Source organism: Octopus bimaculoides, chromosome 26 (genome assembly GCF_046866305.1).
Source record: "Octopus bimaculoides isolate indiv1 chromosome 26, ASM4686630v1, whole genome shotgun sequence".
Lineage (NCBI taxonomy): Eukaryota > Metazoa > Mollusca > Cephalopoda > Octopoda > Octopodidae > Octopus > Octopus bimaculoides.
Genome location: NC_142953.1, coordinates 26,112,338 through 26,136,382, shown reverse-complemented (window position 1 = coordinate 26,136,382; position 24,045 = coordinate 26,112,338). Strand labels below are relative to the sequence as shown.

The 24,045-nt window shown below is 39.1% G+C and overlaps 1 protein-coding gene across 1 annotated transcript; it reads left to right on the top strand.

Annotated features, from left to right (window-relative positions):
- The first annotated feature begins 7,555 nt into the window (after positions 1-7,555).
- Positions 7,556-23,969, top strand: LOC106883973 (N-acetylgalactosaminyltransferase 7). The gene is made up of 2 exons (XM_089342379.1): positions 7,556-9,778; positions 22,549-23,969. Exon 1 carries the CDS (start codon positions 7,769-7,771, stop codon positions 9,623-9,625), a length of 1,857 nt encoding a protein of 618 aa, XP_089198505.1. The 5' UTR covers positions 7,556-7,768; the 3' UTR covers positions 9,626-9,778; positions 22,549-23,969.
- Positions 23,970-24,045: the final 76 nt, after the last annotated feature.

The window sequence follows — 24,045 nt, the reverse complement described above, 5'->3', positions numbered from 1 at the left end:
CTTTGTATTCCAATTTCTACCATATCTTCATTTATTCAAAGATATAAAAAAATCGGGAACTGTTGAAAACAGAATAAGACCTGGTGCACCACACAAGATTTCCCCTAGATCTTTAAGAAAAATGAAGCGAAGACTCGAAAAAAACACAATGATCACCAGAAAGGAGTTGCAAGAAGATTTGTTAGTTTCATGGACTAGTGTTACACTATGAACAATCAGCAATGAACTTCATAGGAATGAACTGAAGCCATGCTCTCCTAGAAAAACTCCACTGTTGACTAAAAGGCGTAGAGATGCCCGTTTAAAATTTGTTTATGGACATAAAGATAAATCTGATACATTCTGGGAAAATGCTCTATGGACAGACAAGTCGAAAATTGAATTGTTTGGACGAAATTCGCGTAGCCATGTTTGTAGGAAAGATGGTACCGCCTATTCGCCGAAAAACACAATTCCTACTGTAAAGTTTGGAGGTGGCAACATCATTGTGTAGGGGTGTTTCTCTGCAAACGGCACTAGCAATTTACATGTGATAGATGGTAGAATGAATGCAGAGATGTACCAAAATATTTTGAACAATAATTTATGGGACTCTGTAGAAAAGCTCCAGCTTTGTGAAGGCTGGGTTTTACAACAGGATAACGACCCTAAGCGCACGGCAAAGTCTACCAAAAAATGAATTGTCAATCACAATATAAAATTATTAGAATGGCCTAGCCAGTCACCTGACTTGAACCCCATTGAAAATTTGTGGCGTTATTTGAAAATTAAAATTCATTCAAGAGCCCCAACGTGCATTCCAGATATGAAGAAAATTTGTCAAGAAGAATGGGAAAAAATTCCTAAAGAAACATGCGAGTCATTGATTAAGAACTACAAGAGATTGGTTGAAGTGGAACTGAATAATGGTTATGCTACAAGGTATTAAATCAGAATTATCAGTTATTTACGTTCGGTACGAATACTTTTTTCACCCTTAAATATTAATAATTGAATATAAATTCATTAGTTACTATAACTTATTACCTTTTGTATATTCTTAGTTTATACATGTGTATACAAATATAGTATTGGTATATCCCATTTATGTTCATTAGAAATTAAATAAATAATGTATTTTGACCTGTACGAATATTTATTTCCCCCCACTGTATATATATATATATATATATATATATATATATATATATATATATATATATATATATATGTCTGTATATATAAAAAGCAGGATGTGTGCGTAGGTGAATGTAATTTATTCACGTCCACAAATTAGCACGCATGTCGCTCGAATTTTAGGAGGACATTCATCATGACCCTATCTGCATTTTCGTCAACTTTTTCTCTCAGAGGCACCCGCATATAGCTGTAAAAATCGATTTTCAACCATAACTTTTACCAATTTTGAGGTTTGCTAACATGGCGAAGTGAAAATGTTTGCGTGTGAGGGAGAGAGAGAAATTTTGTGTTGATGTATGTGTGAGAGGGGGAGTGAGGGAGAGATAGAGATTGTTTGCCAGCGTCTAATAAAAAAAAGTAAAGAAAAAGTGGGAGAGGGAGACAGAAAGCGTCTAACGAAAGAAAAGGTAGGGAAGGAAGACAGAGTAAGCGTAAAATGTAAAATGCTTTTTTCTTAAACATGAGATATAGTTTCAAATAGAAGATGTTTTTGAAAGACACTATATTTTATAATGAGATTATATATACTTTCTCACACAACAATTAAAATATATTTATTTTAAATCATTTATTTAACTTTAAATCGTTCATCTTTCTCCCCCCTCTCACTCTCACACACATGCACACACACACACACACTACTTTGGGAGCGAAAGAGTTTTGTTTATATTTCACGCCGAAGAAAACAATTTTATTGACAACCCATTTATTTAACAACAATGAAACAAAGAGGTATGTAACAATTTGTCAGTGAATTACACAATATAAATATGTAGAATTTCCGAGGCTTCCACCACATCCCAACCCGTTTTTCGGACCACAAAAAGGGTTTGGTAATTTTTCAGATTAACATCTGCACAATTTCCACTAAGGTGTTAGAGTTAGGGTTTTAGGGTCAGGGTTAGGGTTTTAGGGTTAGGATTAGAGTTAGGGTTAGGGTTAGGGTTAGGGTTAGTGTTAGGGTTAGGGTTGGTGTTAGGGTTACGGTTTTAGGGTCAGGGTTAGGGTATTAGGGTTAGGGTTTAGGGTTAGGATTAGAGTTAACCTAGAAGGGGCAGGCCCCTTATTTTTTGGTTCAGGCTGTTGGTAAGTTTTCCTAAGTTACTCCAATCCACATCCCCAATGCAAACCTTCAGATCAACCTTTTCCTATGCAGATTGCTAATGCAACTTTAAAAAAAACAGTCAATGAGTGGAAATGACCAATAAACTGATTCCCTATGAAATTTCTCAATCAAATTGCCAGCAAACCATTTTCAGCCAAACCAATTTCAACGGATTTCGGTCAAATCTGATGTCGATGTTACTTATTTTGGAATGAAATAAAGCACTTGATCACTTAATAATCCTAGCTTAATCCCGGGCAGCGCCAGGCTATATTGCTAGTATTATATATATATATGTATGTATACACATTTGTGTGTGCGTGCGTGTGTGTGTGTGTGTGTGTGCGTATGTATATATGTGTATATATGTATATGTGTATATATGTATATGTGTATATATATATATATGCATATGTATATATATATGTATATGTATATATATATATATGTATATATATATATATATGTATATATATATATATATGTACTCGAGGTATTTCGTGTTGCAAGACAGTGTAGGAGAGAGAATAGTGATGTTGTAGGAGAGAAATGTGTTCGCATGGATGATGGTACGCTTGCACTAAATGAGGATGCAAAGAAAGAGGTCTGGAGATGCCACTACGATAGATTGCTTAATAAAGAGAATGAATGGGAGGAAGAGAGCCTGCCGTATGTCGACCCAATAGAGGGACCAGCTATCCGAGTTGATAGTACCAGGGTAGATAAAGCAATTAAGAGTATGAAGACCGGGAAAGCCCCCGGCCCATCAGGAATCACTGCAGAGATGCTCAAAATATCTGGCAGTGTTGGCTATAGCCTAGTCACCCGTATTACGAACCAGGTGATACATGAAGGAGTCATACCCAATGACTGGTGTAGCAGCATCATAGTCAACTGCTACAAAGGTAAAGGTGACGCTTTAGATACAAATAATTACAGAGGCATCAAGCTGTTAGAACAGGTTATGAAAGATAAACCCCTGTACCCGGCTTTCGTTGACATGGAGAAAGCCTTTGACAGGGTCCCCCGATCCCTTATCTGGTGGTCAATGAGGAAACTTGGGATAGAAGAATGGTGAGTGAGAGCTGTGCGAGCCATGTACAGAGATGCTGCCAGTAAGGTGAGGATTGGAAATGAATACAGCAATGAATTCCGGGTAGAGGTAGGGGTCCACCAAGGTTCCGTCCTCAGCCCCCTCTTATTTATCATAGTTCGCCAGGCAATCACAGAGGAGTTCACGACAGGTTGCCCCTGGGAGCTCCTCTATGCTGATGACCTTGCCCTAATTGCGGAGTCACTATCAGAACTAGAGGAGAAGTTTCAGGTGTGGAAGCAAGGTCTAGAATTGAAGGGCCTTAGAGTCAACCTAGCTAAAACCAAAATCTTAATAAGTAGGAAGGTAGATAAAACACAAACCCCTTCAGGTAGATGGCCCTGCTCAGTATGTAGAAAAGGAGTAGGTAGTAACTCTATAAGATGTACCCGGTGCAAGCTATGGACACATAAGAGGTGCAGCAACATCAAAGGCAGGTTAACTAGGAAGTTAGTTTTTGTTTGTGGCAGATGTTCAGGTGCAATAAAGACTGTAAACAAACAGGAAACAACTTCTATCTCATTCCAGGGTGAAAAACTAGAGGTAGTCGATAGCTTCCGCTATCTGGGCGACCAAGTTAGTAGTGGGGGTGTGTGCGCTGAAAGTGTAGCTGCTAGAATAAGAATAGCCTGGGCAAAGTTTAGAGAGCTCTTACCCCTGCTGGCGACAAAGGGACTCTCACTCAGAGTAAAAGGCAGACTGTATGACGCATGCGTACGAACAGCCATGCTACATGGCAGTGAAACATGGGCTGTAACTGCTGAGGACATACGTAAGCTCGCAAGGAATGAAGCCAGTATGCTCCGTTGGATGTGTAATGTCAATGTGAATACCCGTCAGAGTGTAAGTATCTTGAGAGAAAAGCTGAACATTAGAAGCATCAGTTGTGGTGTGCAAGAGAGACGATTGCGCTGGTATGGACATGTGGTGAGAATGGATGAGGATAGTTGCGTGAAAAAGTGCCACACCCTAACAGTTGAGGGAACCCGTGGAAGAGGTAGGCCCAGGAAGACCTGGGCTGAGGTGGTGAGGCAAGACCTTCGTACATTGGGCCTCACCGAGGCGATGACTACTGACCAAGACCTTTGGAAATGTGCTGTGCGTGAGAAGACCCGGCAAGCCAAGTAAGATCGTTGCCAGTGCCCCTGGACTGGCGCTTGTGCGGGTGGCACATGAGATGCACCATTTTGAGCGTGGCCGTTGCCAGTACCGCCTGACTGGCTCCCGTAGGATTTTCGAGCGAGATCGTTGCCAGTGCCCCTGGACTGGCTTGTGCGGGTGGCACATAAAAGACACCATTTCGAGCGTGGCCGTTTTCGTGCGGGTGACACGTAAAAGCACCCACTACACTCTCTGAGTGGTTGGCGTTAGGAAGGGCATCCAGCTGTAGAAACTCTGCCAAATTAGATTGGAGCCTGGTGTTGCCATCCGGTTTCACCAGTCCTCAGTCAAATCGTCCAACCCATGCTAGCATGGAAAGCGGACGTTAAACGATATGATGATGATGATGTATGTATATATATGTATATATATATAAGATTAAACTTCTGTTCATCCTCTAATTCCTTATGTACTTTGTACTTCTATATGTAAACCAGGTTGGCAGAATAACATAGTCTGCCATGGACACCTGTGCTTTGGTTCTTTCTTTCTTTTTCTTTTCTTCCTCTTTTTGTCACTTTTGCTATGAATTAAATTAATGAATTCAACGGGATACACCGTCTGCAAGTAGTTGGGTTCAGCATATTATCCTCCATTTTCTAATTGTTACACAAATTTTGGGTAAAACCTCCACTTTTACCCGCTCCCATTGATTGCACCTAGTATAGCACTAGTGTAGCAATAATTGGGTACCCTCCCAGCAGTATACTGGATAGATACTATCCCTTAGTGGGTTGAACCCCCAACCCCTAACTCTCTCACGTTATATATATATATATATATATATATATATATATATATATATATATATATATATACATGAGTGTTACGTACATACATATATACATACACACATATATATACACACATATACATACATATATAAATATAAATATATACATATACATATATATACATATGTATACATATACATATATATCTATATATAGATATATGTATACACACACACATATAAGTATCTATGTATCTCTCTCTGTCTTTCTCTTTCTCCACACACACGCGCGCGCACAAAACAGGAAGTTGGAAAATTTACTATTATTTAGTTACCATTACATATGTTTCATTTGCTAATAGGGGTTATAAAGTTTTACATGTTAGATGGACATGTCAGAGATTTCTTATTAGAAATTCTTCAGACAAAGAACTCAATAATACATAATCTATATAATACAACGACAGCAACTACATACTAAGTTGTAATAATGGAATAAGCACTTGTGTTTCAAGAGGAGACAGGTGTATACATTATATACGAACCATGTATATAATGTATGTAAGGTTCAAACCTTACATACATTATCTACATGGTTTGATAAAAGTCACCTGACAGTAAATCAAAACCATTTAATTCCAAGATTTATTTATGTTTAACAACTGAATGAATTTAATAAAAGCATCTAAATATGAAACATCATGAAAATTGTTCAAATTGAAGCCCTTCTTGAGCGAAACATATTCCCATTCGAGTCAATACAGAATTACAGATAGTATTTATGGAATTTTGATTTACTGTCGGGTGACTTTTGGCCAACCCTGTATACATACAGTGCTGAAAAGTTCCTGGCTTTGGGTGAAAGAAAATAGAGGAGGATCAGTTAATTATGATTTTATCCAACATATTCGCCTCTCCGATTCACACACTTATTGCAGCGGTCCTTCCGTTTTTTTCTAAGCCCTGTAAAAGATGTTTGGGCCTCCAGCCAGGCCTTTCGCGACACCCTCAAACTAGGAGCTTTTCACCCCCCCCCCCCCCGTACACACACATGCACAAAGAAAGAGGCGTGGTTGTATGGTAAGAAGTTGACTGTGACATCCTGTGCAAGTGTCTTTTACTTGTGTCTTGGGCAGACCAAAGCCTTATGAGTGGATTTGGTTGAAAGAAACTGAAAGCGACTCTATTGTGCGCGTGTGTGTGTGTGTGTGTGTATTTGTTCCCCCATAACTTTGACAACCGGTGCTGGTTTGTTCATGTCCTCATAAGCGAGCGATTCAGTAAAAGAGACCAGTAAAATAAGTAAACAGGCTTGGGGGGGGGGGGATAAGTACTGGGGCGATTTATTCATCTCAGCCCATCAAGGTGGTGTCTTAACATGGCCATGTTCTAAAAACTAATCAAATAAAAGACATGTGTGTGTGTGTGTGTGTATGTGTGTGTGTGTGTGTGTGTGTGTGTATGTGTGTGTGTGTAAGACAGAAATATTGTGTTATATACATTTATTTTGCTGTAGGCTTACACCTATTTCAGATAAGCATTTGAATGTGTTCGTGCTTCAATCGTATCAATCAATCGATTTGTAAATACAGGGTAACACCAATCCGAAATTAGACACACACACACACACAAGTACACACACACACACACACACACACACACACACACACACACACTCACACCCACCTACACTCGTATATTGAGTTACTTTTGTATTTCTCCACCAAACTTGTATAATGTATCTATACGCATGCAAATCTATGTATCAATAAATTATTTTACAAGATGTTAATCATGCTTCTCAGCTGTTATTTTCATTGACAAGACTCTCACATGCATTTCTACGGCTACAGTCACCACTATCGTAGACAACGGTGACTACCTCTGCTGCTACAGTGACCACCACCACCACCACCACCACTGCTGTTCTTGTCATCACCGTCAACAGCACTACGGCTACAATCACCCACCAATTGCTGCTCCCACAAATACGACCAGCTGTATTCCCCAACCACTACGGATATAGTCACTAACGCTGCTGTTACTGTAAACATTACCACCACCACCACCACTGCTGCTGCAATTCTCCTCACCACTATTGTTGTTACCACCACCACCACCACTCCGGTTAGAGTCACAATCTTCGCTGCTGTAATTATTATTGAAGCTACCGCTACAATCACGATCACTGACACTAGCGCCACCCAAATTTTATGTCACTTCCTTCACTACACTCTCTGCTGATTCTACTCCTCTTTAAAGGCTACGAAGGGCAAGTAACTCTATTCCACCCTCGTGTTATCATGACGCTTGTACGTCGGTCGTCTTGTCATTGATTTCTCACTTGACTGCTTTCTTCATCCCCTGCATTCCTGCTGAAAGCTCGACATCGCAGCAACAGTTCCTATATTCTCGTTCCTTTCATTTCTCTCTTGCCAACAACACAAGGCAAAAAGGAAGAAAAAAAAAATAACAAACTTATCTTTTGGAACGGAAGATGAAGATGAGACGTCGGTTATGGTTGCGCTTGGCTATTTTGATTGTGACGTCTCTGTTTGCCATTCCTTTATTACTCTACCATTTGGATGATGGACAGCATAGACTTAAAATTTATTCCAGAGATTCGCCGCGTAGAAATAAAAGGGTCGATACAGATTACGATGAGCGAGATCGACCGGAAAATGCCATGAGAAATCCACCTTTGGGCATTGTTGATGAAGGAGGGAATATCAACAACAGTACGTACTCAGTAGCGAAACACAAGGCAAAGACAGTTTTGAAACAAGGAGTGCTTGGTAACTACGAGCCTGAGGAAGTAAAACATTCTTCCCTTCCTGGCGAAAATGGCGAACCAGTTTACACAAGCATGAGTGAAAAAGCTCAAGCTGATTCTTCTATCCACGAGTATGGTTTTAACTTGGTGGCCAGCGATAAGATTTCTTTGGAACGGACGATTCCGGACACCCGTGTGGAGGAGTGCAAATACTGGCACTATTCTCGCAAACTCCCCACTGCTAGCGTCGTCATTGTTTTCCACAACGAAGGCTGGTCTACGTTGATGCGAACCGTACACAGTGTTATCAACACGTCCCCAGCACACCTGCTGAAAGAAGTTGTCATGGTTGACGATATGAGCGACAAACCACACCTGAAAAATAAACTTGAGGAATATATCAAGCAGTTCAACAATAAAGTCAAGCTTTACCGAAACGATAAACGCGAAGGCCTTATTCGAACCCGTACACTCGGTGCTCAGTATGCAGTGGGCGATGTTATTGTGTTTCTTGATGCCCACTGTGAGTGTAACAGGAACTGGTTGGTTCCGTTGCTGGCCAGGATTGCTTACGATCGTAAAATAATGGCAGTACCCATTGTTGAAAGTATTGACTGGGATAACTTCAGATACCACCCTGTTTATACTACTAACCATCATCGGGGTATATTTGAATGGGGATTCTTGTATAAAGAAAGCAAAGTTCCACAGAAGGAATTGGACAAACGCAGTCACAACAGCGAACCATATTGGTCTCCCACACACGCAGGGGGACTTTTTGCCATTGACAGAAAATATTTTTTTGAATTGGGAGGATATGATCCTGGTCTTCAGATTTGGGGTGGAGAAAACTTTGAGTTGTCTTTCAAAATATGGATGTGTGGGGGTAGCATTGAATGGGTCCCTTGTTCCCGTGTCGGACACGTATACAGAAATTATATGCCATATGGATTTGGGAAAATTACCAGCAAAATACCCATCGTCCTCCTCAATTATATGCGTGTAGTGGAAGTGTGGCTAGATGAAGATTTCAAACAATATTTCTACCGACGTGAACCATCAGTTGAAGGTTACCCAGTTACTAATATTAGCGACCAGTTAACGTTTAAAAAAGAACACAAATGCAAAAGCTTCAGTTGGTTTATGGATAACATTGCCTATGAAGTCTACGATAAATTCCCACCGCCACCGGGAAACAAGGCTTGGGGTGAAATTCAATTGAAGTCTGGGAGTAGCTTGTGCTGGGATACCTACGGGCAACCACCTGGAGGCAGCCCTATTGGAGTAAGTGGCTGTCATCACTTTGGTGGTAACCAGTTGTTTAGACTTAATGTACAGGGCCAAATGGCCATGGGGGAGCGATGCATCGACTCTGGGAATGGTGATACACTACATGTCCAGTTCTGCGACATCCAACCGAACGGACCGTGGAGCTGGGATGAAAAAACTGGACTAATTTTGAACAAGAATCGCAACCGTTGTGTGGAGTCTGGGCACGACAGCCGGCTTCACCTCAAAGCCTGTAATGAACAGGTTGCCAATCAGCAATGGATTATAAAAAAGATTTGGTCGTGGAAATAATTTTTTTTTTTTAAACTAGAACCCTCATATTTGATCATATCATTCATATTACAACCACCAAACCTCTCTGGGTCATACATATATATGTTCGGAATGAAACAAATTTACAGAGGGCAGTCTTTAGACAGTCCTCAGCCACTTTCGTATCCTATGGTATGTTAAACAATTATTATTTACGAATCATTTGTTATTTCTTTTTTATTTTTGTCGATTCATCTCCCAATGTACACATAGGAATAATTTTACACACACACAAAACAAAATAGACAGAAAAAAAGTAATGAATCTGGCTTAAAGCCAAGAGAAATAATACAACTTCATCTTTGAAGAATTGTGAGTAATTAAGTAAAATATCAAAACACAAAAATGTCGACCTCAACTTAGGCGCCAGACAAATCAAATCCTTGGATTCGATCCTTCGACCTAGTGGTCACGAAGTAAACTTTTTTTCTCCATATTTCTTTGTTATTTATTACAGCTGGATCAGTTTTCCTTCCCCTTCTTTCTCACGTCATTCCATGACCTCCCCATACAATAATATACACCCCTTCAACACGTATACAAACACAGTGTGTATACATTGCAAAATTATACATATATATATATATATATATATATATTGCTGTTTCCAATGTTTATTTTTCGTTTTAAACACCTGGTCTTTTTTCTTTCTAATCACATTGTCTCTACTCTGCTACTCCTACAATTACTTCTTTTAGTCCGGCAACGAAAATAACTAAGCATTTTATGTTAGATATATGTATGTTTGTGTTTTGGTATTTTAAAAATTTCTCAAAAAATCAAAAAAAAAAACAAAGCAAAAACTGGTTTCCAATGCAGGAGCAAGATTCGGTCCAGATGGACTATATGTAATCTGAACCTTTCCCCCCTTATTTATTTATTTCTTTTACGGAATCCCACGTTTTAGGCTATGGAGATTCCGATTCTGAAAAAAAATTTTCAAAAATCTCAATTTCAAAATTTCGATCCCCCCCCCCCCGGTTTTTATATAGATCCACAGGGTAAACCTAACCCTGACCCTAACCCTAACACTAGTTTTGTGAGATTTGGCTGTTATTTCTAGCATGTAAATAGCCTGCTTGGTGGGGGAGGGGATTGAAATTTTTCAAACAATTTTTTTTCAGAATCGGAATCTCCATAGCCTAAAACGTACGATTCCGTAAAAAAAAAATTAATAAATAAGGTGGGGGAAAGGTTCAGATTACATATAGTCCGTCTCTACCTTTTTATATTGGTTTGCATGTATGTATGTCCTTGACTGATTAGATTTCTTTGTTTAGACTTCGGTATGGTTCTACCAATATTTTATACCTGTATTTACTTAATTACCCTTCGAATACCCTACAATAATTACAGATATGCATCTAGAGTTATGAGCCTGGGTGTAGTATTGGCGGAGGTAAAGAATACGCACACCACCCGCTTTCGGCGTAACCCTGATCCCTATTCCTAACCCTAAACACCCGGGTGTGCGTATTCTTTACCTTCGCCGTTGTATTTACAGTTAATGCATTATATCTGACATAGGCTGGCCGGATCATCATGATCCGATTCATTTGTTATTGGGAACTTCTAGGCCCATACACTGGTGATCATACGTGTCATTCGGTTTGGTTTCAATGGCTGGATACTCTTCCTACCACCAACCAGTTTAATTTGTGTACAAGTTGACATTTCCTCATTGTTTGAATAGTTCCCAGTGAGACACAACTTGAGCGGCCTCACAGCTCTGCTTCGTTGCTGACCACTTTACCCATTGTTCTAAATTTAGTTTTCTGTGACACCTGTAGAATACAGGTGGTTGTCTAAATCTCTAATCACTTGCCCAATATCAGTGGTTCCCAATCATTTTTTACCTATGAACCCCTTTGACTCCAGTTTTACTCAGACGAACCCTTACAGCCATTTGATGTTTAAAAACCCTATTAAACTTTTTACAGTTAAATATTATTGGGAAATGCATAAGAAAATGTTTAAGTATTTTGTGAGAGTAGAAGTATAGCTAATTTCTTGCATAATTTGTTTTTTTTTTACAACAAAATCTTATATGGACTCCAGTTGAGAACCATTGCTGTAAAGGGATGCGAGGTGCTGTGTAGGCTTTCTATTGTGGCACCAGCACAGGTGGTAGAGTGCCTTGTACATGGTAAATGTAGGGCTGTCACAGGTACACTGCACCTGCGAGACTTTCTTAATGGCACACCAATGGAAAATTACCTTGGTTTCTTTTAGTAGTGTAGCCTACTTTGATGATCCATTTCTCGTTCGACCTGCTTCTAGAGAAAGGTTTTCCATGTTTGGGTGTGGAGAGTATTTAGTAGCCTATGAAGTATACGGAAAAGGATGATACTGTAAGTGGAGAAAGTACGCAGTGACCCAGGATGGTGGACTTGCTTAGCTGGCTAAAGCAGGGTGGATAGGAGAGAGAGAGAACAGTGACATGAGAAAGACCTGAATGTATGGCTAAAAGGAGAAAGAGTATGATGGAACGACCGGGGTTATGTAAGAAGGTGAGTGAATAGTGATAAGATAAAGGCAAGAACAGCTTATTAGCGGCAACAGAGGCTGCACAGAGGAGCAGGACAACAGATATAGCAGTGAGCCAATGCAGTCTTTCACACATGATGACTGCCACAGCCTCATTGCTCTGACTCTCTTGTCATTTATTGTAATACATATGAGGGGGTGTTGAAAAGTTCCTGGCTTTAAGGGTGTCATGAAAGGCCTGGTTGGAGGCCGAACCTTCCGAGTTCTTTTACAGGGCTTAGAAAAACTGAAGGACCACTGCAATACCTGTCTGAATCTGAGAGGAGAATATGTTCAGTAAAATCATAATTAACTGATCCTCCTGTAATTTCTTTTACCCTAAACCAGGAACTTTTCAGTAGCCCTTTGTATAGTCATGTATTACATACACATTATGTATATATGTATGTTTATGCATATATCTGTATATATATAGATTAAAATATTACATAGAAGGACGACAAAGGGACACCTGGAAAAGTTGCATACTAGACATGCTCTCCCCTCATCAGTTATTCAAAAATCATGATTTCATGCCTTCCTCATCTCCACCTGTTGAGGGGGTCTTGTTCTGCATGTTACTTGGTTACCTCACAGCTGCTGGTGCCACATAAAAAGCACCCACTACACTCTGTAAAGTGGTTGGCATTACGAAGGGCATCCAGCCATAGGAACCATACCAAGGCAGACTGTCAATAGAGCTTGGTGCATTCTTCTTTCTGGTTTGCCAGTTCCTGTCAAACTGTCGAACCCATGCCAGCATGGAAAACATTAAATGATGACGATATATAATGTTTGTGTGTAAATATATATAGAGACCGATAGAATAAGTACTAGGCTAACAAAGAATAAATCCTGGGGTCGATTTGCTCGACTAAAGGCGGTGCTCCAGCATGGCCACAGTCAAATAACTGAAACAAGTAAAAGAGTGAAGACATATATGAAGGCTAAGCAGTAGTGAGGATGTAACTAAGGATGCAGTTGTGTGAGCCATGTTTGTAATGATCCTAATTGTTACAATCAAAGTAATATAAATAAATATGGATAAATAAAATTTAAGTATCGTAATCCTGCTCTCCAACTTAACATGGAGGTTGTTTTACAACACTGAATGCTGTGTTGTTTGCTGTATAAACGCACTCGAAATTATATTATGATAAAATTTCGAGTGCATTTCCGTTTATGCACCATGAGTTCTTATGAGAGATTCTCTAAAGGCAGATGTGGGTGCTGGTACCATGTAAAAAGTACTGATGTTGGTGCCACGTAAAAAGCACTTGGTACACTCTGTGGAGTGGTTGGCTTTAAGAAGGGCATCCAGCCATTGAAACCAAGCCAAAACGGACTATGGAACTTGGTACAGCCCGTAGACTTGCCAGTTTCTGTCAATCCACCTAACCCATGCCAGCATGGAAAATGGATGTTAAATGTTGTTGATGATGATGAATACAACCTCCATGTTAAGTTGGAGATGAAGACTATGTTTTGGTGCTAATACTGCTTCTATTGCCATTAATTATTTTTAAAACATGGTATTTATATATTTTTATTCAATTTCTTTTTTTAAGGGTTTATTTATGCATCTCAACCCCAGTAATTAATTTTAAGTTGGGTATTCCATTTATGATTAATGTTTATTTGTTGAACTGCCATGTTAGGATACATCTTTGGTTTTAAGTGGCATAAACGATCATATATACACTCACACATGGATGTGTATGTGTGTGTACATATATGTGTGTGTGTGTGTGTTAGGCACAAGCACTTACACACACACACACACACACATGTACACATATGACTGCAGCTTCCTCCTACCAAGTTCAATCACAAGGCTTAGGTCAGTCCGAGGCTGTAGCAGAAGACACTTACCCAAGGTTCCACACAATGGGACTGAACCCGAAAGCATGTGGCTGGGAAGCAAGCTTCCTAACTACACAGCCATGCCTGTGCTGAGGGGCTGCACCCTGCCAAATCAGACTGGAGTCTGGTGCAGCCCCTCAGCTTGCCAGCCCTGCTCAAACTGTCCAATCCATGCCAGCATGGACAGCAGATGTTAAAATGATGATGAGGATGATGATGATTGTATGTATGCATGCATGTATGTTTGGCCTTGGGCACTTGGAAACAGATAGGGGTTGGCGATGGGAAAGACATCCAGCCATAGAAAATCTGTTTCCTTGAATTCCATCTCTACCCATGCAACCTTGGAAAGGTGGACATTAAACCGATGACAGTAATGATGATGATAACACACACATGCACACACACACACACACACACACACACACACACACACACACACACATGCACACATGCACACACACACTGCCATACTTCATCTTTAACATCTGTCAATACCTACCCCCACCCTCATCTCATTCACTGTAGTCACCCCTTCATAACTCTGACCTCCATCTCTGTCCTTGTACCACTCTCCTTCTCTCTCGCTCTCTGCCCCACCTCACATATTGTCTCCCTATTTTCTGATCTATCTGCAGGTTTATTATATTGCTGTTCTCCATCCTACCTTTATCACCACTCACCACCACCACCTCCTATATCCCGACCTGTTTTTTTTACCTTCTACAAGCACAACTTATTCTTGCCAGCAGAGTGGACTGGAGCAATGTGACATAAAGTGTCTTGCTCAAGGACACAACATACTGGCAAGAATTGAACTCATGACCTTACAATCATGAGCTAAATTCCCTAATCATTTAGCATGCACCTTACACACACACACAACTTTGCTAGAGTTATTAAACAGGTCAGAGGTTATCTTTGATTGACAAGGTGCTCCTCTCGTCTTCTTATCTTTATTTGTTCTATTTATGAAACAGCTGTCAAAGGAATGACAGCTGTATGGTAAATACACATGTTTGCATATCTATCCACCTGTATCGCACACACACGCACGCACGCACGCACGCACACACACACAGCGGTAATTTCTTCTCCCTTGTGCACAACTTTTGTTCACAAAGCATTTGAAAGTGATGCTGTATCAGCAGTAATTGTGCATGTCATCTTCATGTTTGACGATGTGGGTGACTTACCCAAAACATACTTTGCTAGAGTTATTAAGCATTTCAGATGTACTTGATGGACAAGGTGCTTTCCTTGTCTTCTTATCCTTAATTGTTCTATTTATGATGCAGCTGTCTAACGAACAACATGTATGTAGCAAATATGCATGTGCACGTATGTCTATCTATCTATCTATATATATATATATATAGATATAAATAAGTAACAAGGATGTCCAGGTATTAGTGCATTACACCTCTTTCAAGCGGCTCCATTTAATTGATCAATGCAAGAATTACATCAATATGAAATAAACTGCTCTCCTTGGAGGCATAAGACCATATAGGTTTTCAACATACAGGATATTCTATTATAATTTCTTAGAAAATTTTTCATCAGAACTAGAGAATAAAAGAATTACATTGCTTATTGCTATTATTGTAACAGAATGAACTTAGGGAGAAAATACTTAAAGCTTACTATTGGGTTGTCTGGAAAGTTTGTGCCGATTTTTAAAGGAAAGAAAAAGGTCAATAAATACTTGCCATTACATTTTTTATCAACCAAATATGAACCATTTTGTTGCACAATGCGTCTCCATCTTTCCTTTAACTTGAAAATACCCTCTTCCCAGAATCGAGGTGGTTTCATGGCAAAGTATTCATCAAGGTATCTTTTTACGTCATCCAAGGAATTGAAATTTTTACCATTAAGACTATTCTGCAGAGACCTGAATAAGTGGAAATCCGAAGGAGCAATATCTGGTGAATATGGAGGGTGGGGTAACACATCCCAGCCAAGCTGCAGCAATTTTTGTCTGGTTCCCAAAGGAACGTGTAGTCTTGCATTATCATGTTGGAAAACAACACCCTTCCTGTTGGCCAATTCTGGACGTTTCTCTTGAATTGCTGCTTTTAACTTGTCCAGTTGTGTGCAGTATTTCTCAGAATTAATTGTCTGGTTACTTGGGAGAAGCTCATAGTACAGAATTCCTTTCCAACCCCAGCAGACACAAAACAAGACTTTTTTTAGGGTGAAGACCCGCTTTTGGGGTGGCTAAGGGTGGCTCATGTTGCTTACTCTAGGATTGCTTTCTCTGAACATTTCAGTAGATAATCCATTTCTCATCACCTGTCACAATCTGCCTTAAAAAAGATGCGTTTTCATTCTGTTTATAAAGCGAATCACAGATGGAAATGCGATCCAAAAAGTTCTTCTCATTCAACTCGTGTGGTACCCAAACATCATAGCGATTTGTGTACCCAAGTTTTACCAGGTGCTCATGAACGACGGATTTTGATAGGTTGAGTCTTTCTGCCAATTCTCAGGTTGTGCAATGTGGGTTATTCTCAATTAATGACTTGATTTGGTCATCATCTGTAGTGGATGGTCTGCCTGATCGCTCTTTATCAATAAGGCTACAATCTCCGGCTCGGAACCTTGCGAACCACTTCCGTACAGTTCTTTCGAATAAAGAAACATCCCTGTAAACTGCGCATATTTCTTTGGTTGCTTGTGAGGCATTTTTCCCCTTTACGGAAAAAGAAAAGTATCAAGTGCTGAAAATGAACTTTCTTATCTTCCATTTTAAAGGGTTACAGAACTAACACAGGTTATAGGAACATAACCCTTCTTCCACGAAAGGATAGCTTAAACCGAGCTTTAAATGGAGGTGTAGTCAAATCCTATTTTATGGACTCAACCATGTTCTAAAATAAGTTCGAAAGGTAAGCTACAATAAATCGGCACAAACTTTCCGGACAACCCAATATAATTTGGAGTGGCAGAAGAAAATAACAAGGGGGGGGGGGGTCAAGAAAGAGTAATGGTGATATAGCTCCATTCATCTTTAATAATAATATTAAAAGATCCAATACAGCAAATGTTCTACATCCCCTTAGAATGAAAAACCATTGCGGATCGACAGTTAAGTTCTTGGTTGTAGGTGATAAATTAATTAATGTCAGATACTTCTTCCAACTCCTATTTTACTGTGACGATAAAATCAGCCATGTTTACATAAAAGAACATGCAAGACAATAGTAGAGAAAGATGAAAAGCAGAAGACTACACACACACACACACACACACACACACACACACACACACACACACACACACATCTAGAGAAAGAACCTTTGCAGATTTAATGTTTTATGGGCCAACAGAATACTGAGATCAATGGATCAATAAAATCAACTAATGTTGGGTGTGCGGTAGAGGGTGTTTGTTTGTGCCTGTGTGTATATAAACACACACGCCCTCTCCCACGTACCCATATATATATGCATGTGTATTTTTATATGTGTGTATATATATTTATATACTCTATATATATATATATATATATATATAAATATAAATCATCATCATCATCATCGTTTAACGTCCGCTTTCCATGCTAGCATGGGTTGGACGATTTGACTGAGGACTGGTGGACCAGATGGCGACACCAGGCTCCAGTCTAATTTGGCAGAGTTTCTACAGCTGGATGCCCTTCCTAACGCCAACCACTCAGAGAGTGTAGTGGGTGCTTTTACGTGTCACCTGCACGAAAACGGCCACGCTCGAAATGGTGTCTTTTATGTGCCACCCGCACAAGCCAGTCCAGGGGCACTGGCAACGATCTCGCTCGAAAATCCTACGGGAGCCAGTCAGGCGGTACTGGCAACGGCCACACTCAAAATGGTGCATCTCATGTGCCACCCGCACAAGAACCAGTCCAGGGGCACTGGCAACGATCTTACTTGGCTTGCCGGGTCTTCTCATGCACAGCACATTTCCAAAGGTCTCGGTCAGTAGTCATCGCCTCGGTGAGGCCCAATGTACGAAGGTCTTGCCTCACCACCTCAGCCCAGGTCTTCCTGGGCCTACCTCTTCCACGGGTTCCCTCAACTGTTAGGGTGTGGCACTTTTTCACGCAGCTATCCTCATCCATTCTCACCACATGTCCATACCAGCGCAATCATCTTTCTTGCACACCACAACTGATGCTTCTAATGTTCAGCTTTTCTCTCAAGATACTTACACTCTGACGGGTATTCACATTGACATTACACATCCAACGGAGCATACTGCCTTCATTCCTTGCGAGCTTACGTATGTCCTCAGCAGTTACAGCCCATGTTTCACTGCCATGTAGCATGGCTGTTCGTACGCATGCGTCATACAGTCTGCCTTTTACTCTGAGTGAGAGTCCCTTTGTCGCCAGCAGGGGTAAGAGCTCTCTAAACATATATATATATATATATATATATATATATGTAATAAAAATAAGTAACAGGATATCAAATTATCAAATAATGATGCAGTATGACTGTTTCAGGTGGTTCCATTTAATTGAACAGTGCAATCATTGCATCAATTTAAATGTGGTGCCATATATAAAATATGGGGGTTTAGTTCACAGGTGATCTAAACGACAAAGTACGCTAGGTAAGTGCTGTAACGGATTACCAGGGCTCCAAAGTTATAACTGAGACGGTAGTTATGGAGCCATTGTAGATTTCCAATATAATGGATATATAATTGTTAAAGAAGACAACAAATGTTGAGACAAGACAAACATCTCAAGTCATATACATTATTATTATTGGAAAAATTCAGTCTTACAGCTGTTTCTGGGATATTCCGTCATCGGAGACAAATAGGGGAAATGAGAAGGGTATAGTTTAATGAAATGAGGACATAGAGGGCGGGAGAAAAGAAATAAGGAGGTGAAGAAAAAAGGGGCATAAATGTTCACAATTTGACTTTCCAATGTTAGTCCATAAGACCTCAGGTGCAATCCTGTGTAAATCCATGTAGGTTGAAATCTTAATAGTGTAAATATCTGTATGAAAATGGTAGCAGAGGTGACTGTTAAGGGATAAAGAGAAAGAAAAATAAATTGAGAGTGAGAGAGGAGAGCAAGGATTGGTATTAAAGATTAACATAAGGTATATAAAAATATAGTGTACAAAAATAACCTAGAAGATAAATAAATATATAAAGGTAAATAAGGTGAGAGGAGGAGGAGGAGGTAAAGGAAGATAAGGTAAAAAAGCAAACTAAAGTAAAATGAAAGGGATTCAAAGAGAATAACAGGTGCCAGTGGTATTCTTCTAGTCTGTAGGGGTTGGGGAGGAAATCTAGCAGTAAGCGCTTGTGCCCATTTTATGGCTAAGGTCAGTGGCTGTAGAAATATTTTTAGCTATGGGGGTTGCAGGTGTAGATAGTCATGAATGGAGAAACCAGTTGAATGTTAAATAGAACTATTTATTAGGGGATTTTATAGGTTATTAAAGAATTAACATTTATCTTATAAAGTGCTACAGTAGGGTTGATAGAAGAGATATACAGGTGTATGTGTTAACGATCATGGAGGTTTGTATGTGAGTGTTATGCATGGTGTGTGTGTGGGGGTGAATTTACATTTGGATTTATGGAAGAATTTGTGTTTACACGTTGTGAAGGCTTCATTGTGTTTGTTAAGCAATTGTGAGTTATGGGTTAAAATTTTGAGGGCTTCTTTTAGGCAGATTCCACAAGTGGAGCACTGGCTTTGATAAGGAATGCCAGAATCTATTATAGCCCAGGATAGCCTAGATTGTATTTTTCTATTAATTAGACGGTGTACCTCTGCTACCATTCCCTTATGGAACGTTGATACGTTCGCATCCATTTCTGAATATTTACACTATTAAGACTTTAAACTACATGGATTTACAAAGGATTGCACCTAAGGACTTATGGACTAACATCTACATGATCAGAAAGTTGAACTGTGAACTTTTTTCTTCTCTTTCTTCATCTCCTTATTCCTTTTCTCCTGCCCTCTATGTTCTCATTTCATTAACTTATACCCTTCTCATTTTCCCTATTTGTCTCCGATGACGGAATATCCCATATTCTGGGACATCCCAGAAATAGCTGTAAGACTTTGAATTTTTCCAATAATAATAACGTATACGATTTGAGATATTTGTCTTGCCTTAACGTTTGTTGTCCTCTTTAACAATTATATATATACATATATATATATATATATATATATATATATATATATATATATATATATATATATATGTATATATATGCTTTCAGTGCATATAGAAAGTTTGTTTACAGAAAAACAAACGCAAACTATTATCGTTCTTAAATTTGACAGAAATGGGGAGGCTGATTTGCTGGTGTAATGGTAACACACTTAGTTGCATTAACAAAGGGATGTGGGTTTCACTCCCACGTGGATAGGAAGGCCTTCTTTTTTTCTTTTGAGGGCTTATATGCCCCTTTATTAGACTATTTTCCTTAGTCATTGCACAGTGATCGCCGTAAGCTTTAAGCTTATATGAAAATACCATTATTATTATTTACATATATACACACACACACACACTCTTGGAGTGGTTGGCGTTAGGAAGGGCATCCAGCTGTAGAAACATTGACAGGTCAGATTAGAGCCTGGTGCAGCCACTGGCTCTCCAGACCTCAGTCAAACTGTTCAACCCATGCCAGCATGGAAAATGGACGTTAAATGATGATGATGATGATATATATATATATATATATATATATATATATATATATATATATACACACACACACACATATATATGCGTAATTGTGCAGCAGATTGACAAATTGACTTTTTATTACACATGGTAGAATGTTATTTTTTACTGATGTGGCTGATCTGTCCAGCTTGATACAATAAAGTGTTTGACTTGAAATATTATCAAGCTTTATCCTACCATGTCATTCTTAAAACAAACAATCTCAAATTAAAATGTTAAAGCTACAAGATAATGCTTAACTAATTCAAAATAATGTAAATAAGTAAGAATTACTATTAACTTAGTAATCTGAATAGCAAATAGTCAACTTTTAAAGAATCTGTTAATGCTTTTCTTATTTTATACTTTTGTTGCCATCTGTTACATAATAGTCTATAAATTTATCTCAGGATGTTCCAAGTCAGTTATTGACACAATGTTTTATAGTTACAGCTTTATGACTGTTAAAATTGTCATGACAATAAATCAATAGAAATACACTGTGTTTCTAATTATCAATCTTATTTAAAAAACTACTTGTTGGAATTCAATGAAATTTTCATAGAATGATAGCATAATTATATGTGCAAGGTGTGTAAAAAATTTTAAAAAAACGTGAGGTTCCATAAAACACCTCAGAAACTATCGCCGTTTACTCGATTTACGTAAACTTTCACTGTTTCAAATTACAAGCAAGATGTGATTAAAATTCATGTAAACAAGAAAATACCCAGTTAATTGGTATATATACATACATACATATATCATCATCATCATCATCATCATCGTCGTTTAACGTCCGCTTTCCATGCTAGCATGGGTTGGATGATTTGACTGAGGACTGGTGAAACCACATGGCTACACCAGGCTCCAATCTGATTTGGCAGAGTTTCTACAGCTGGATGCCCTTCCTAACGCCAACCACTCAGAGAGTGTAGTGGGTGCTTTTACGTGCCACCGGCACGAAGGCCAGTCAGGCCACGCTCAAAATGGTGTATTTTATGTGCCACCCGCACAAGAGCCAGGGGCACTATATATATATATATATATATATATATATATATATATATATATACTGAAATGAACACATACAGTCATAAACATGGAAGAAATAGAAATAAACAAACAAGAATGATAGGTGAGCTGGTTGGTAAGGGATATATGAGCCTTTGTTTGAAATAGGTTGGTAAAGGTGCAAGTTCATGGGACAGGCTAGTTTCTGGATCTCCTCTGATTTTATACCATAAGATACATCCACTATTGCCTGCCACAGGTCATTCCTGCTCCTAAATTAGTGTCCATTCTTGTAAACTCGCCACTTTAGAATACTCCACAAGTTTTCTATTGGGTTTAAGTCAGGGGATCAGGCAAGCCATTTCATCTTCCGAGGTCCACAGAAGCCTAATTGCTGCAGATACTCTGTAGTTATCTTGCATGAATATTATGGTTGTCTTGAAGGTGATCCCTTACTTTTTGAACCAAGGTTCAAGGTGCTCCCTCAGAAAGGCTCTGTAAGCATTTTAACACCATCAGGCACTTTCCAAAGACCAACCATAATATCTGCCCAAATCATGATGCCTCCTCCCCCCTTGTTGATGTCTCAAGCATTGATGATGATCTCGTCCATTTGCAACCTATCCCTAGCTCCAACCATCAGGTCCATCAAGGGTAACAAGTTTCATTCGTAAACAAAACTTTTGAAAAGTCAACCTTCATGTTATAGTCTGCCCATTTCAGATGATTTTATAATTGTATTTTGTTTAAAGGTGACCTTTTAACTGATGTCACTGGTTTACTGACCTTTTTCAGAAGACAACGTCAAGCAGTTCTGGACACACTTGTTTCAACAATGCGCTTGAAAAGTTCTCCACTTGTAAGACCTGGCTTCTTTGCAGCTTCATGCTTAATTCCTGACAGAGAACATTGAGAAACAGCATTCGACTGACCCTTGTTAGCTCTCTTAAGTATCTTCATCGGAGCTGTAACAATTTTTTTTCACAGTTTGGTTATAACTTCCAATTATTTTAGGTATTCCTAACATTCATTTACCTTTTGCAAATTCAGAATAACAAATTTCTCTGAAGCAATTAAGTCATATTTACGAACCTTAATTACTTGATTATCAGACCACTCGTTATTAATTTGGAACACTGAAAGTTCATGGAAATCATGCAAACAGCTACAGTTTGTTTATACTTTTGCAAAACCTCACAATTTTTACATACCACACACATATATCTGTGGAAATTTCATTGAATGCCAGCAAGTGATTTTTAAATAAAATAAACAAATATTATGTTATTAATAATTTGATATGCAGTGTAGTGGAATACCGCACATTCTTTAATACCTAACAACACTTCTCTTGTGGGTTCAAACCTCACTGAGAACACTTCAGATAGGATAGATCTCCTACAATGTCCACACACACACACACACACACACACACACACACACACACACACACACACATTTACTCTGTCATGTCATTATATTGCACATGCATGTGTGTGTGTGTGTGTGTGTGGCCTTGTGGTTAGTGTTGCACTCATCATTGCTAGATCATGTGACCAATCCCTAGAGCAGGCAATGCTTCATTTCATGTTGCCCCAGTTCACTCAGCTGTAAATGGGTGACCCTGCAATGGACTAGCCTTCTGATGAGGGGGAATGTTGGCCTGTTTGCCTCACCAGTGGAATGTTATAATTCAAAAGCTAAAATAGTACAAAGCGCATTGTGATCAGCGATGTATAACAGCATCTAATAGTCTGGTCGATCAAGTGATATATGTAGGTGTGGACATGGCTGTGTGGTTAAGAAGATTGCTTTGCAGCCTATGGTTTTAGGTTCAGTCCCACTGTGCAGCACCTCGGGCAAGTGTCTTCTGCTATTTACTGTCAACAATGATTATCCAGTTGTAACATCTTTTATTTCCCATCCTCTCCCCCCATGCCATTGTTCATCATTCCCAATTCCTCTACATACATATATATGTGTATGTGTCTTTGTGTCTGTGTTTGTCCCCACCATCAGCCTATGTTGGTGTGTTTATGTCCCTGTAACTTAGTGGTTTGGCAAAAAAAGATCGATAAAATAAGTAACAAGCTGTAAAAAAAAAAAGTTCTGGAGTTGATTCGTTGGACTAAAAAATTTTTAGGTTGTGCTCCAGCATGGCCACAGTCTACTGACTGAAACAAGTTAAAATAAAAAAAAACAAAAAAAACAAGAAACGTCATTAAAGTCTTGATGCTACAGGATATTCTTTTACTTGTTTCAGTCATTTGACTGTGGCCATGCTGGAGCACC

Coding starts and splice junctions, on each gene's coding strand:
- LOC106883973 (XM_089342379.1), top strand. CDS start 7,769: ATGAAGATGAGACGTCGGTTATGGTTGCGCTTGGCTATTTTGATTGTG.